At 39.9% G+C, this 16,743-nt stretch overlaps 2 protein-coding genes across 2 annotated transcripts in view; both read left to right on the top strand.

Moving 5' to 3' along the window:
• Positions 1-5,438, top strand: part of LOC114645854 (GMP reductase 2) — a 50,783-nt gene extending 45,345 nt beyond the window's left edge. The window contains exons 9-10 of the mRNA XM_028793726.2: positions 2,226-2,385; positions 2,927-5,438. Of these exons, the coding sequence (XP_028649559.1) occupies positions 2,226-2,385; positions 2,927-3,122 (356 nt within the window). The 3' untranslated portion in view covers positions 3,123-5,438. The remainder of the gene's footprint in view (positions 1-2,225; positions 2,386-2,926) is intronic.
• Positions 5,439-15,602: 10,164 nt separating this feature from the next.
• Positions 15,603-16,743, top strand: part of LOC114645855 (uncharacterized protein C14orf93 homolog) — a 51,016-nt gene continuing 49,875 nt past the window's right edge. The window contains exon 1 of the mRNA XM_028793727.2: positions 15,603-16,216. The gene's annotated coding sequence lies outside the window, so the exon portion shown is untranslated. The remainder of the gene's footprint in view (positions 16,217-16,743) is intronic.

Below are 16,743 nucleotides of genomic sequence, written 5' to 3' on the forward strand. Positions count from 1 at the left end.
TACTACACCTTCTGAAGTACTACTTGGGCAATATTACAAGGCAAGGAAATGGCAATTAACAAATGAAATGATACAGAGAATTATTATCCTTAGAAGTGTAGGCCTTTTATTTAGAAAAATTACAAAAAAAAACAAAGGGTCAGTGAGTACTTTGTCCTTTTATAGTTCAAAGGCAATTGGAAACTGGAACAAACTGATAATAAAAGATCTGGCAGACCCCAAGTCACAACCGAATCAGAAGACAAGTTTCCGAGGGTCACCAACTTTTGTGATAGGCACCTCACAGCACCACAGCTTAGCAGAGGTCAAGAAAAGCAAGTCTCAGCTTGTACTGTAAAGAAGAGACTTTGTGCTGCAGATTTTGACAGGGCAAGTGGCAGTAAGAAAGACATTCCTTAAAAGACAAAATAGGGCCTTAAAATACCAGCTGTGGGTTACTGCAGACTGGAAGAAAGTCTTATGGACCGAAGAATCAAAATTTGAAATCTTCAGTTCATCACAGAGGTAGTTTGTATGTCATTGAGTTCATGAAAGGATGGTTCCTCAGTGTGTGACACCAACTGTCATACATGGAGAAGGAAGTGTGATGGTCTGGGGTTCTTTTGCTGGAGGCAGAGTTGATGACTTGCATAGAGTGACTGGCATTCTGAATCAAAAGGGTTACCACAGTTTGGCTGTTATATCAGCAAAAGGTGGCTACTTTGATGAATCAAAACTTTCAATAAAAGTTTGTACACTTACGATTTCCTTGACTTTTTTTATTTGCCTTTGTTTATGTATTCTATGTGTTGATTTCATGAAAAATTAAGATATCAAACTGTGTGCATATCCATAAAAACTGAAAAAACAGAAGTGTTCTGAAACTTTTGACCGGCAGTGTCCAATATTTTGATCTTTTCCTTTTTTATAGCCTTTTGTTTTCATCTTTAAAAAGAGTTCCATTAATTCTTGAAACTACTGTATACACTGGATACAAATGTTCATAGGCCTTAATATGTAAATCTGTTTCATGTCTAGTGAGAGGAAATATTTCAGATGGGAAACCCCTCAGATTTTATATCCAAGAAATTCACATTTCACTATTCTGATGCCAGTATGTACGAACACTGAAACATACAAGAGATGCCCAGAATGTTTTGCTTTGATAGTAATTTATTATAGAATTGTTTTCACATAATCATAGGATAGGAATACTGTATGCATTTGGTATACTAATCATTATTTTACATACTCCTTGTATCACTCGGAATCTTGCACTCGCAGTATTCTTGAGTAATCTCATCACTATGCAGTTTTTCCCCACAGATAGTAACATTGAGGGTTCCAGAGAGGGGGATATTTGAGGAAGGAGAAGGAGAAGAACCAGAGTTTTGTGACTGCTTACAGTGTTTAAAGCACACATCACCACATGATGCCATTTTGAGAGCCTACAGTAGTGCATAAGCTGTGAAACTCACTGTTCACTGTTCTACAGTGCTGCACTAGCAGGGAAGATATTTCAAATTAATCACAGAATAATTTGAAGACATTATTGGAATTGTTGCAAAATTTTTGGATAAAGTTCCTATTATAGAGACCTAAAAGATTTGCATATGACGAAACTTAATTGTGTCCTATGCAATCAATTTCTTGTGTCTTATAGTTAATTTAGACCACCTTTTTCATTACATAGTATTTTTCTTTTGATCAGTGTCAAAAAAGCCAAATTAATTCCATTGGGATTCAATCTTGTATATCAATAAAATGCAAAACATTCTTCAGGGGTGAATGCTTTGTATAGGTACTGTATGCTACATCAGTTAAAATATTCAGAATAATTGTACGATGGACTATTGAACACATTGATTATTCTGCATGATGTTGCACTAGACTAATAAAAAACTCCTAAGCAATGATGCTTACATTTTCCATCTAGTGCTTTCAAGTAGATGACAAATTTAATCTTTTGAATGGCTGACCTCATTACATAATAGAGTTCTGGCTACCTTACAACTTTCAACATTCACAAAAAAAGAAAATGAGAAAATTTGAAAATGCATATTTGTTTTTTAGGCAACATGTAACTTGAATTGAAACGGACAAATTTGATCATTATATCAAAAATAGCAAAACATAGGCATGAAACTATGAACAAAAAATGTTTCAGAGTGATGTTGCAGATGCGTTGTTCAGTGCTTGCTAGCCTCAGTATACTTAAAGTATATCTGATGTTCATATTTTTGTAGGTGCAGGAGCCGATTTTGTTATGCTGGGGGGCATGCTGGCTGGGCACACACAAAGTGGAGGGGAGACCATTGAAAAAGATGGAAAAAAGTTCAAACTTTTTTATGGTATGAGCTCAGAGACAGCAATGAAGAGACACGCAGGTGGTGTTGCCGATTATAGGTGGGTCTCATTTTGGTTTCATTTACTGGCATCTTTATTCTTGTTTTTGTTTATTATACAATTTCTCATAGCTAAACTCTACCAACTTGATTTAAGCAACAGGCAGCCATGATGATTTTTTTGGATTTTGGATTGTCCTCTTGCACTATCATTGTCCTGTTTACTTTCAGGTTTATAACAGATTTGTTATTTAGCCAAATTTAAATGATAACTGTAATATTATACACATATTAATGCAGTTAGATGTATCAGTTAGTCATCTGATTCAACCAAATATACTGTGCTGTTTATTAAACAAGGTATTAAAAGTGTGGCCCAGGTATTGTAGTCCTGTCGACTTACCTAGTGGTGAGAGTCATCTGTAAATTGTATCTTCCACTCCCAAAACCTTTCAACACTTAGAATATGGAACTATGTCCAGCTGAAAAAACTAATTTATAGGGTGGATATAATTACTTCAAAACATACAAAGCCAAAGTGAGATGGATTGGAGATTGATTCATCTTCTTAAAGTTAATAAAACTACCTTCTCTTTTCTTAGGGCTTCAGAAGGAAAAACAGTGCAGGTTCCTTTTAAGGGAGATGTTGAGGAAACCACAAAGGATATCCTGGGAGGGCTGAGATCTACTTGTACTTATGTAGGTGCCTCAAAGCTGAAAGAATTGAGCAGAAGGACAACATTCATTCGAGTCACTCAGCAGCTGAACACGGTGTTTGGAGAAGGATCACAGCAGTAACAATTACAACATCTGCAAAGCTTCTTAGGGAGATACCTTGACCCCTTTCTACATATCTTTTATCTTTGCCTTCTTAGCTGCTTTTCTGTTGCTGTTGTCAGGTTCAGCCTTTAACATCTTAACAGTCCTAAGATTTATACAAGCCAAATAACCTCTACTGTTATTGAAGTATTGGTTGCAACTTCTGTTGTTCACATCACTGGCCCAAATACACAAATTCTGAAGAATGTTCCAAACAGAAATAGTGTACAAGTTTAAAGTTTGAAAATAGAGAACTTATTTTAGAGTTCTGACATACACATGTGGTATGGTTTCTATTCTTTGGGCTGGGTATTGTCATGGCTGTTGGTTTGATCTATTTTACTAGAATGCTTCCTGAATTTTTGTGAGATGCCTTGATATATACATACATGATAACTGTGTGTGTATATGGTTAATAGGGTCATTATTGTCATGTGTTCAGAGTACAGTGAAATATATTTGTCTATATGATTTTTCCAGGAAATGCAAAGGCATTCGTTTATTACTCTTTGTATGCCATGCCACTGTAGCATGTTCTTGTCATGATACATTTTATATGAGAGGCCTATTTGGCTCTGTTGATATAAGAATGGCATCATGTATATTTATTTATTTATTTATTTGTATAATGGAGTGCTGCTGGTAGGTCAGGGCAAGTGGCAACAAAACCCAACAGTATGTTCTTTTCATATTTTCAGGCATATGGCATTTTGTTCAGGGAAACAGTCGGGTTGTAATCTGTGCTCACCAGGCAGCTAGAATGATGCGCACTAGTTACAGTATCTGATTGTGCTGTATCTTGTAAATGAGATAACATCACAAATTAATAAAACATCTTATATCACAAGAAATATAAATTCCTCACATTATAATTAGTAACACTGGATTCTGTATTTAGGGTACTCCTACTGGCTTAATGGTTACTGAGATATATCGTAGGTGGAAAGCAACACTAAAACTTCACCTATACTCTGGAGCCATATTTGTACTGAAGCAGCTTGAAAAACAACATCTCTGAAAATGTTTGGGTTATTGTTTCCTCTTTAAGAAAATGTTTCTGGCTTACAGTATGTTACAGGCAACTTAAACCACATATTGTGTGTGTATCAATCAGTCAATTTCCTTTACCTGTCTAATTCACTATCAGGGACATGCAAGATTTTTAAGTTTATTCTGGCACCATCAAGTAGAAGGAAAGCACCAACTGTGAATGGGGCACCCTTGGTCCCTGTTGATGGCATATTTCATAGAACAGATCTTCTCTAATAACTAACAGACCTACTAGCCAGCTGTATTACAGAGAACACGTTCAGACTCACCCATGGCATTTCAAAGTAACACTTGTCTAACATAATATGTTACATTTGGCATGCAGCCTTCTAACTCGGATCGCTCTGTGCCTTCATCACTACAGCTGCTGTGAAAATAATGTTCTCTGGTTTTATTTTTTCAATGGTGGTTGAGGATCTTCAGCTGTACAAGGTCAGTCATTCAAAACACTTTGTACGCATGTTTCAGTTCAGTTTATTTACACATTTAGACAGGTAGCAGGGATGTGTTTTATAAAGCAATGTATTACACACATTATTCTAAATGTTTTGTGTTGAACTGTAATGAGAGGTGGGAGTGTATTAATCCATAAATTGAAGACCCACTCAAGCTTTGCAAAGAGCTCTGGAACTGAAAGTTGAAAAGCAAAAGTCCTTAGTCACCCTGAACTTGGGACATTTGGCCTGACAGTGGAAAAGCAGCTATTGATTTGCTAGTTGCCTCTTTAAGTCATTGATGATGATCGATGGTATCACAGGTCATGGTATCATTTGTAATGAGTCTAACAATTAGTACAACAGTTACCAGAAATATTTAGGGTTGGGACCTTTATCATTATGACACATGATTTGTTAAACCTTTTGTATTTCTTCCTGTCAGTGTTCCAGAAATAATAATAATGTTACCTAATATAAAAAAATGATGAAATTATTTGTCTTGGTAAAGGGGACCATCTGTGTTAAACCACTGCTGATGTGCAATATCCTGTTGGACCAATGAACTTGACCATTATGTAATAATTGTGCACAATGTACTATTCAGACTGCTTTGTTTTTGTGGACGAGATTGACAGACAGAATGTGTCTACATGCACTGAAAGTGTAACCTTTTATCAATATTCATGTAAGCCCCAAAAAGTATGAGCTATAAATTAGACTTTTAGAAATGGCTTAAGCTTCTGCACTGTTAGAGATTCTGTTGCTTTATGTGGAAGGTCACATGTTACATTAAACCATTTGTACGCTTTGTTTACTCTTTCATTGTCATGACTACTTTGAGCAAGAACAATCTCTGTGCCTTTCTCCAGCATGTTTGGAAGCTTCATGATCCACTACAAAAGGTCAGTTTACTTTAATAACAGTTCTCTCTCTCTCGTGCCTGCCTTTAATATCATTAGTTTTGTTTGTTTAAAATAAGATTTTTATGGGGGGGTTGGGGTGGGGGCAGTAGTTGTAAACAATTTCAGGCAAGAGTGGGGTGGCAATGGAAGTGATTGCTGGGATGTGGAATGTAACTTCTCTTGCAGGGAAGGAGCTGGAGCTTGTGCAGGATTTTCAAAAATACCAAGTATAAATAGTTGGACACAATGTCCACTCAGAGTATTGTTTCTGAAACCAGACTTGTTAATCAACAGTGGTACTCTGGAGAGGCCCCAGGGGACACCTGCAAGCTCCACACTATGCACTGAGCTTGATCCAGCAGATGAGATGGTCACTTCACTTCACCTTCAAGCTACAGAGAGAAAAATTTAGACTGTTATTTGAATGACTGCACTAAGTGACAATTCGAGTATTTGACCTTTTTAGAGATGTTGTATTCAGTGCTTGAAAGGGTCCCATCGATTGACTCTGCAGTCCTACTGGGGGATTTCAACACTTAGTCCAGAATGGAAGGGAAAATTGTGAGGAATGGCTTTCCTGACCTGAACCCACTTGGTGAAATGGATTTATGTGTTAGGCATTTATTTATTAGTTTGATATACTTTATTAATCTGTGAAGGGATGGATTGTTTATAAAAAAAATGCAACAATATTGATAAGGATACTTCATGACAGAGGACTTTCAGCCAACAGTCAACACATACATTTTTAGACTTAGGACCATACAGTATGTTCTGAACATTATACTGTAGTAAGGAGAAGTGCTTTGGAGATGCATGTAGTACCCAATGGACACTCCTGCAAACCTAAATGGGAAGTGGAGGTTTCCTGTGAAGTGCTAGGAAGTGCCTCTGTTTAGGATGAGTTCAACTCTCACCTCCAGAAGAAAGGGACATTGTGTCTGAATGGACCATATTTAAGACCTCAACACTGAATGTAGCGGCAAGACGCTGTAGTGTAAAGATGGTTGTTGCCTGTTATGGTAGCAGTTCTAGAACTCATCATGGACAATAGCAATATGACTGGCTGTCAAGTTTTTAAATTTAAGGAACTCTTAAACCTGGTGGGCCTGCCCTCCTCTGAGGAAGTGCCAGAAGCATTAGTTTAGGTCAAGTTCTTCTCTGTGGCTATTGCCGCTGTGGTGATTAAAAAGCTCAATATGCAGCAGGGTGGCTGAGGCCTGACCACAACTGCTGAATGAACTGGATACTGTGGGGGTGTTTCCTTTTAGACTAGCAGACTAGAGTGGTCTTTGCTGCCTTGTTTATGGTTTTCAAAGAATAACAAGGCAACACCCAAGGATCGGAGAGAATCCAGACTGGCAATCCAAGTACTGCACCTTTGCAGTTGGCAGATAAAGTTGATGTCTAGTGCAGACTGGTACAGTTGGCAACCGAGTCTGAAGTGGTGGTGAACAAAATCCGCTCCTCTAAATGAGAGGTTATTCAAGTAAGAGGTGAGCAACTACCCCAAGCAGAGGAGTTCAAGGACCTGAGGGTCTTTTTAATAACTTGGGGAAGAGGAAACTGACAAACAATTCAGAGCATTGGCAGGAGTGTGGACATTGCGGCAGCAGGTGGTGGTGGTAAAGCAAGTACTAATTTCTCATCCAAAACATTTTGGTTTACCAGGCTACACCCTTATTCTCACCTAGGTGGGCCCTGGGGAGTGACTGAAAGAATGAGAGTGTTGACCATACGTGGCCAAAATGAGGTTCCAGCACAGAACTGGAGTGCTCACTCACTGCTTGGGACAGAAGCGTAGTAATGTAGGGGAACTTTGCAGTAGAACTGCCACTGCTGAGGTATTCTGGGCATGACATAGGAAGCTCCCTTATTGCCTGCCATAGAGGAGAGAAGACAGAGAGACTACTGGTTGTTCTTTCAAATTATGACTTGATATGAAATGTTAGATATCAAAATTTATAAAGGTGATATCAAAATTTAAACACATTTTTAAAGCAGGATATCAAATTTACCCCTTTATGAAAACTTAACAAGTTTTGAAACCTTGATATGAAATTTCCAAATGATAGTCTTATGTTCTGTGCCACACTGATTACACTTGTGCTCACTGATGCATGTATCCACGTCACTTTAGTTCATTTTCCAAATTAAACTCTCACAGATATTTAAAACATTATGTAGGCATTGACATGGACATACATTTATTTAATTAAATAGTTAATCAGTACAATTTTAACAGAAGTAATATTTTCAACAGAGATGTACAGTATACATAATGGGAATATCCCAGTGAAATGAGCCTTCTGTTGTGTCTTTATAAGAATGAAATTTAGGAACTGCAAAATTAGCTTAATCCTTATTTATTTAAGAATTCTTACTATAAACAGTGTTTTCAATGACACATGTTTGATATTAACTGGTTCAGTCATCACTTGGCATGGCCTGTCTTGAGAATTGTTGTTCACCACATCCATCCTGCCATGGCCGCAACAGACCCATCTTTTGATGGCTACTTCCAGCATGATAATGCACCGTGTCACAAGTGTCGTCTCAAACTGGTGTTCATGAAGATGACAGTGAGCTAAGTGTTCTTCAGTGGCCTTCCCAATCATCAGATCTGAATGTGGTGGAACAGGAGAGTCACAGCATTAATGTGCAGCAGACAATTCTGCAGAAATTGTGTGATGCAGTCATGTCAGCATCAACCCAAATTTGAAAGAAATGTCTCCTACATCCAACGGAATCCATATCATGAAGATTTGAGGCTGTTTTGAAATCAACAGGAGGCCCTCCCAAGTATTAGTATAGTGGTCATAATAATTACCCCAGCAAGTGGATATTTTGATATTGAAAAGGAGAAATTAAAAGGTAAAAAGGTTTGCTATACATTGCCAGTCTCACCCTGTGCATTCCTTGTCACAGACACTGGCAGACTTTTGGCCAAGTTGGCAGTTCACCTGCACCCTATTATATCAAACCTTCTTAATCTAATTCAGGGACATGGCGAGCACAAGCTCATCCTGGCTTCTTATCCTGGATTGGGTGTTAGTCCCACAGGCACGCTCACACTCGCAGGGCCAATTTGAATTGACATCATAACCTGTGGGAGGAGAACTGGAGCAGCTGGAGGTAAAGACGCACACAAGAGGACATTCAGACGACGACCAGATGTAACATTCAAACCGAAAACGCTGACATAAAAGGTCAGTGCTACTCACGGCACTATCTAGAAGTGTGTTTTATTTTTATTTTTTCCATATACTGTACATAAATGGTAAGCGACTTGTTAATCATTTTTTTCACATTTTGTTACAGCTCATTTATGTTGTATATATTTTATATACTATATATATATATATATATATATATATATGTTGTGTATATATAAGCAGGGGTGGGCAAAATTTGTTTACAGTTGTTAGAATGGAAAATGACACGCAGGTTACGATTATTACAATAGCTTTATTAACTTAAAAGTATTTCACAATTGCACGGTGACTTACGGTACAATCTCTTAAGTGCTCAAATCGCCAGCCTTCATTATTTACACATTCTTGTAGACTACTTGCTACACTCAAGCACACTTTAATAATAAGAAGCAAAAATAAGACAAATAAGAAGACATATAATACAAATAAAAAATACAATAAATAATAATATAAGAATATACTCAGTTCCGCGTATTCACACCTGCATACACACACACATCAATCAGCCACAGCATTAAACCCTTCTTTTTCTTTCGGCTGTTCCTGTTAGGTGTCGCCACAGCGGATCATCTTCTTCCATATCTTTCTGTCCTCTGTATCTTGTTCTGTTACACCCATCACCTGTATGTCCTCTCCTTCTTTTTGTTCGGCCAACAGTAGCCCAATTTCCGCCAGCACCTTGTTGGCTAAACAGTACCGGTGGTGGTCGTTGTTAACCCAGGGCTCAACCGATCTGGTATGGAAATTTGTGTTGTTGTCCACGTATTGATTTGGCAAAATTTTACACCGGATGCCCTTCCTGATGTAACCCTCCCCATTTATCCGGGCTTGGGACCGGCACGAAGAAATGCACCGGTTTGCGCATCCCCTTAAACCCACCTGCCCAATATTGTGCCAAGAGTATAATTGCAGACCACAGTAGCTATGAGGTCAGTCATGTAACGCCCCATCATCACAAAACACCCATCGCATTACACTGTGGGTAAGATTAGGGTTGTGGGAGGGTTATGTGACTCAAAGGGCATTTTGTGACTGACGTGGACATTACCTGATGTACATCATAGGTATTGCAGGCTGCAGTCAGACCCATCTCCCTCATGTTACCAAAACAGCTCTGACCTGTCAAGGCATGGATTCCACAAGACCTCTGAAGGTGTCCTGTGGTATTTGTCAAAAAGACATTAGCAGGAGGTCCTTTAAATCCTGTAAGTTGTGACGTGGGACCTCCATGGATTGGATTTGTTTTTCCAGCACATCCCACTGATGCTCGATGAGGACCTTGAAGACCAAGTCAACACTTTGAACTCTTGGTCATGTTCCTCAAACCATTTCTGAACAATTTTTGCAGTGTGGCAGGAAGGCAACTGCCATCATGGAATACCGTAGCCATGAAGGACTGGTCTGCAACAGTCTTTAGGTAGGTGGCACATGTCAAAGTAACATCTATTTGAATGTGAGGACCCATGTTTCTCAGCAGAACATCACAAAGCATCACACTGAACGTACTAAACGTGCTACATACAATTGGCCATGACTAAAACATTCCTGCTGTAAATCAGTTTTTGCTTTTCCTACTGACTGACTTTGGCTTTTGTTGAGGGTCCCTTTACTCAGTACTTTGCCGAAGCATCTTTGGTAACAATTCCAACCTGGGGTCTTCCTGGCTATGACATGACAGGCTTCACGCACCTGGATTTGAGGATTGTCTGCCATTTTACAGATATGTAAATTATTTCAGCCTTTATAACTGTGAGCAATTCCATATACTGTAGTATTTGCCTTTGTGAACCTGGGCTGTTCATATCAAATGCGCCCTCAGATCCATCCATCCATCATCCAACCCGCTATATCCTAACTACTGGGTCACGGGGGTCTGCTGGAGCCAATTCCAGCCAACACAGGGCGCAAGGCAGGAAACAAACCCCAGGCAGGGCGCCAGCCCAACGCAGGGCATATACACACACACGGGACAATTTAGAATCGCCAATGCACCTAACCTGCATGTCTTTGGACTGTGGGAGGAAACTGGAGAACCCGGAGGAAACGCCCTCCGATCTTTTGGAATAAAAGATGTCCATTGGAAGCACTGCAGTGGTGATCTCATCTGTAAATTTAAAAGGAAATTCCCTAACAATCATCCATCACACAATTCCATCAGGCTAGTCTTGTGGGGCCAGACATGAATCTTAAAAGAGAATACACATCTGGGGACAACCTGTTAAAAATGTGTGTAGTGAACAGCGGCAAAATCCTGCGCTGCAAAGGCTTCACCCACAGGGCTTCTTCCTAAAACATCCTCCCCCGATATCTCTAGTCCAGGGGTCAGCAAGCTACGGAACAATTTTCATTCACACACTGATTAAATTGAAATATAGTAAAAAAATATATATTTTAATTAAAGCACACTCATTCATGACCTCACTAATGTTTTGCATATGCAACTTATATATAAATGGAAACCATGTGTTCAGTGCAGGCCGCGGTACGTTAAAATAAACCTCATTATTAAGTAACATACTGCCCTAAAATGACTCATAAAAGACAAAAACTTGATGTTTGCTCTTTTCAAGACTCTTGGATGAATAAATATGGATTTGTACAACAAAAGGATTGTGCTGTGTGTGTGTTATGCTGTGAAAGTGTTGCGTGTCGTACGTCAAGTGTACAAAGACGTTATCAGACTAAACATCAGTCCACATTTAAAAACTCTAATGAGAAATGTGAAGCAATAAAAAGGACTGTTTCTGGCTTTAAGAAACAAACTACTTATTTCAGTCAAATAATTGGAACCAAAAACAAAGCCACTGAATGTCAGTCAGTCAGTCATTATCCAACCCGCTATATCCTAACTACAGGGTCACGGGGGTCTGCTGAAGCGAATCCCAGCCAACACAGGGCGCAAGGCAGGAAACAAACCCTGGGCAGGGTGCCAGCCCACCACAGGGCACACACAGACACCAAGCACACACTAGGGATAATTTAGGATCGCCAATGCACCTAACCTGCATGTCTTTGGACGGTGGGAGGAAACCCACGCAGAAACGGGGAGAACATGCAAAATCCACGCAGGGAGGACCTGGAAAGCGAACCCAGGTCTCCTTACTGTGAGGCAGCAGCGCTACCACTGCGCCACCAAATGCAGTTATAAAAAAAAATTGACAAAACATTCTTTTCACATATGATCCTGTGTATTTTAAAACGTTGAATGAGCAATAATATAAGATCCAGTTATAATGAATTTTGAAGCCCATTATAACTGGTCTGATTTTGTTACTATATATAACAAAATTGGTAGAATTATGTCGGCACGCAGAATAACATTGTAACATAGGGTCGGCACAACACTGCTGAAATGTTACCGACCCCTGCTGTAGGCTATGCATTTTAGACCGCCGCTGCAGTTTCAAGGAGAGAGCCAAACATACTGAGCAAAAGACTCAACAGTGAGAGAACAGAAAAGGCTGAAATTGCTGTTATCCGTTCAGGAGCTCAGTAACACAAGGTAATTGAAGCTTGACAATTAATGTGTGCGTTGTGATGACCATGGAGACGGACACACACACTTACGTAGACCACCACAGCAACTGGGCTCCACACATTTGAGAAGTGCCCCTGTCTGCTACGATAACTTGTTCACTTTAATTATTGCATCACTACTGAATGTGATATAACAACGGCAAACAGAGTTTAGATAAGCCATCCTGGTCTATGGATGTACAACTTGTTAAAATGCTAAGGCTATTTTATCATGGCATGTTTGCATTTCCAGTTGGACAGTAATGTTAAATTTCTTTATCTCCTGTGGCTCTTCATTCTCATCTCTCTTAACAGCAGTCTTTTTGATGGGGTGTGACACACCGTTTACCTCAAATGCATGTTTTACAGTTCATATTTTCACAAATACAGCTGCCAATTCTTTCAAGCTTACACCGACATCTACACTATCGTAATGCTGAACAACAGAGAGCACACAGCACCTACGACAACATGTCGTTCACGTTTACCAATTGTCCTTTAATGCCATCAAACGCCTGTGTATAATCTGATGTTACAAAAAGGTTTTTCTCTTTTGCTTCAGCTTATGTTTATTTTTAAAACGTGCAATGTGCTCTCTGCACACATGACACACAATTAACTGTTTATGTCTAAAAGAGTTTTTTAGGAGACCTTTCAACTGTTGACGGTTCATCTTTGCATTTCAAAATTGCAGCCCCTACTTTGAGCGCTGTCTTCATGAGGTGTTGGATTGGTTTACAAATGTGATACACAGTGAGCCATCTAATTGTTCCCAACCAATTTTATGCATAATTCACTCAAGGTGGTCTCCAGACGAATATTATTTACATCTGGCTTCAGCGAGATTTCCATCAAGCAGGCGTCTGTTTGGTTCCAACTTGCAGCAGTACCACGACCAGGGTTGCCGCTCCTGTTTTTCCATATTGATCTACTGTATGTTTTTCTATTCCTGTCTGGTTTTTTTTTCATCACAATCATTAATTTCTTTTAGCACAGTTGTTGAACTACAGTTTCTTGTGTGCATCAGTTTATTGTTTCATACATGTTACCAAAAAATGATTGACTCTGCACTTCTCTAAAGTATAATTACTAGCATATGCATCACCAAAACAGCATGGTGATTGTGACTGGTGACATGTGCCTTCACCTCACATCCGGCTTAGTGCATACGGCTTAATGTGCTGATAACAAAAGAGGCCATTAAATATCAATATGGTACACGTGGAAGCCGGCAAAAGTGGTCACCAAGGACTTTAAAGAATTACGGTGCCATATTGATCAGTATTAAGGACTCAGAGAGCATTTCTATAACATAAAACATTTTAAAATCCCTTTGTTTCAAAGATCCCAGAGTACAGTGGGAAAAGAATGTCTTACTTAGTATTTCAGATAAGGAGTAGAAGGCAGCCATGCACAGAATTCACTCCAGCTCCGTATGCATACAATTATTCAACTTAAAATCTTTTATTGAGTACATCTATCACGTTTCAAATTGTTCAAACTGTTTCCTGGGCAAGATCCAACCTGCGAACGTTGCAATCGAGCTCCAGCCGCATTGGGCCACATCTTTTGGATGTGTACCAAATTAACATCATTGTGGACCATAATCTTTAAATGCCTATCAGACAGCCTACCTGTCACAATCCCTCCTAACCCACTAAGAGCTCTGTTTGGTGGACTCCCAGGTGGGCTTAAAGTGGAGAAGGACAAACAAACTGCAGTTGCCTATACTTCACTATTGGCACTTAGACTTATCTTGCTAGACTGGAAGAATCCTTTAAGTCAGTAGGTAACTGATGTTATACACTATTTGAAATTGGAAAAAATGGAAAAAATCAAATTCTCACTCAGAGGATCTGTTGAAACCTTTTTTCAAACCTGGCAGGATATAATCAACAACATTTAAGAATAAGCATTTATATTGGGGAAAAGGCTTCTCTTTCCTCATTTCTACTCTTATTAAAGTTTTTATTAAATTTCTACTCTTATTAAAGGCTGTTTGCCTTCCTCCCTTTCTCTGGGGAGGGGGTTTAATTGAATTTAGTTTTGTTAAGCTTAACTTGATCGTTAAGCTTTTAATAAATTCAATTTAACAAAAAAAAATTACAGTGCCATGAACCATATTGTGAGAAACTTGAAAAGTACAAACAAGAAAATCAAGTTGAAGTTGTTGACCTGAGTGAGAATGAGTCCCATTTAATGTTCTACCCCTAAGCTTGAATTTGTCATTTACCACTTATCAGGAGCATCATTTCATTTTTTGACACTTGAGATGTGCTGCTCTGGTATTATAAATTTCCTTGTATACCTTATTAAACATGTCTGTGTTTTTCTGGGGGGTTTTTTTTCGGTTGCATGTTCTACTTTTTTCCTAAAAGTTAAAGTGACAATGATGACTGCGAGCCCAAACACACTGCCATAGTCATAAAGAACAAGGATGATACAGTCTCCACAGAGCCCTGATCTCAATATGAGGAAGGCCGGCAGAGATTACAGAAACAACACAGAGACAGCCAACGTCTGCAGAAGAGCTGGGCGACTTCGCCAAGATGGTTTGAACAAACTGCCAGCTGACCTTCTCAACTAAATTCCTGGCAGTGGACCTCAGAGGACTGGCACTCCTTTAAAGACATAGAGGGGATAAAGCAAATATTGACTTTAACTGTTTATTGTTTTCTGCTCTTTAGAGTAATATTTTTCATATTTAGAAGGTTTTACTTTTATTATCTTTAAAGGCATCTTTGCTTTACGTCTTTTTTTTTTTTTTTTTTTCACATGTGCCTAAGACATTTGCACAAGCAGGACCGTCTTAACCAGCATTATAGCTCACGTGCAATGGAAAAACCTACTACTGTCATTTTTTTTTATTTTAAATTAAAAAAATAATATATTATTTTTAGTTTTTGGAGTTACTAGGTCTTTTGTGGTGTTATAAGGTAGTGGTAATGGCTAAATATATCTTCATTCCAGTCATAGCACGATGGAAGAAGCTAGTATGTACACAGTATTTTACATACCGCTACACAAAAACCTAGCAGCTCCTCTGACCAATGTGGAAAGACCGCCTACCAATGAAAATATCGGATTATGGTCACGTGATTTAAATGGCCGGTGTTCCTGATTCGCAAAAAAAAAACAATATTGTGCACGTAAAGCTCAGGAAAAATTAAATCTTGAGATCATTAATTATTGGGGTGACATTATTTTCTCAATTTGCCAAAAACTTTAAAGATATACTGGGCTTTTCCACAGTTGGTGAGATAGGTCCCAGAGGTAAACTAGTGACAGCATACAAAGGAATCAGATATATTGGGGCCCCTATGCTTCTGGGGCCCCGGCCAGTGGCCATATGTTAAGACGGACGGCCCCGCAGACTGTATATATTTATCATATTTGCCGCTGTATACGCAGCGCGATGGTGGCGTAATAAAAGCGCTGTTGGGTACGCCCTTTCCATTATGTTAATTAAAATGCATTCAAAAGTCGCAAAGCATTTATATGTCAATGGCGGGTTATTTCAACATCGCTATAAAAAGCGTCGTCTTACCACCCGTCCCGTTTCTACCCGCTGCCCCCCTCTCTCCCCGAATTTGTCGCGCTGATGGTCGCTGCCGCGAGGCACATCCCTGCACGAGCGGAGGCGCATTGGCTGTTTCATGTACTCACATGCGGGGGCGGCGTTTGTGACAAGGTGCACACGGCTACGTGTACATGTCGAAGCGAGCGAAGCGGCCGCCCCGGCGTCTTCCTTTGTGTACCTCGCTCGCGCCGGGCTACGCGAGCGGGGGGCTCAAGGTGGAGCGCGAGCTGGGGACGCGCCGCGCCACCAAATCCCGAGTTTTACTCCAGAATTCGCTCCACTCTTTTAAAGCGCATAGTTTAACCAAGAACCCATCGAGCACGCGGAATATCCCGTCTGCAAACACACGATTTTGTACACTGTTTACCAGAAGGTAATCTGTTTATGTACATGTTTGTTTTGATTTGTAACAAAACATGTTCTCCACTGTTTTGCACAAGGATTTATCAGTAGTTGCGGCTGCGGTTTTGTTTGTCCCGACCCTCTTAGGAGACACGTGGATTTTTCGAGGGAGCGTGAGGACTGGCGTCTATGTGCGTGCGTGCGTGCGTGGATGTATGCATGTGTATGCGCGTGTGTATGTGTGTATACTTACTGTATGTATGCCGAGAGGGCTCCGCAGCGGCCATGTTTGTCCGTAAAGTACCGACGCGTCCTGAGAAGTGCAGCGCGCTCCCTGAACTCCTGTCAGAGGGTGACATTTTCATGAACTGCGAGATCATTACTCGTGTGTTCGACACTGTTGCAGCCCAGTCAGCACCCTAATCCACGTTAGCCTTCGCCCGCTTAGAAAACAAACAAGGAACGGGGCATCGCTGGCAAAGCGGCATCGGCGGCGGAGTGAGCGGAAAGCGCCTCCAGTGTGATCGGACGGGCTGTGACGTGAACACTTCGCTCCAC

Source organism: Erpetoichthys calabaricus, chromosome 2 (assembly GCF_900747795.2).
Source record: "Erpetoichthys calabaricus chromosome 2, fErpCal1.3, whole genome shotgun sequence".
Classification (NCBI taxonomy): Eukaryota; Metazoa; Chordata; class Cladistia; order Polypteriformes; family Polypteridae; genus Erpetoichthys; species Erpetoichthys calabaricus.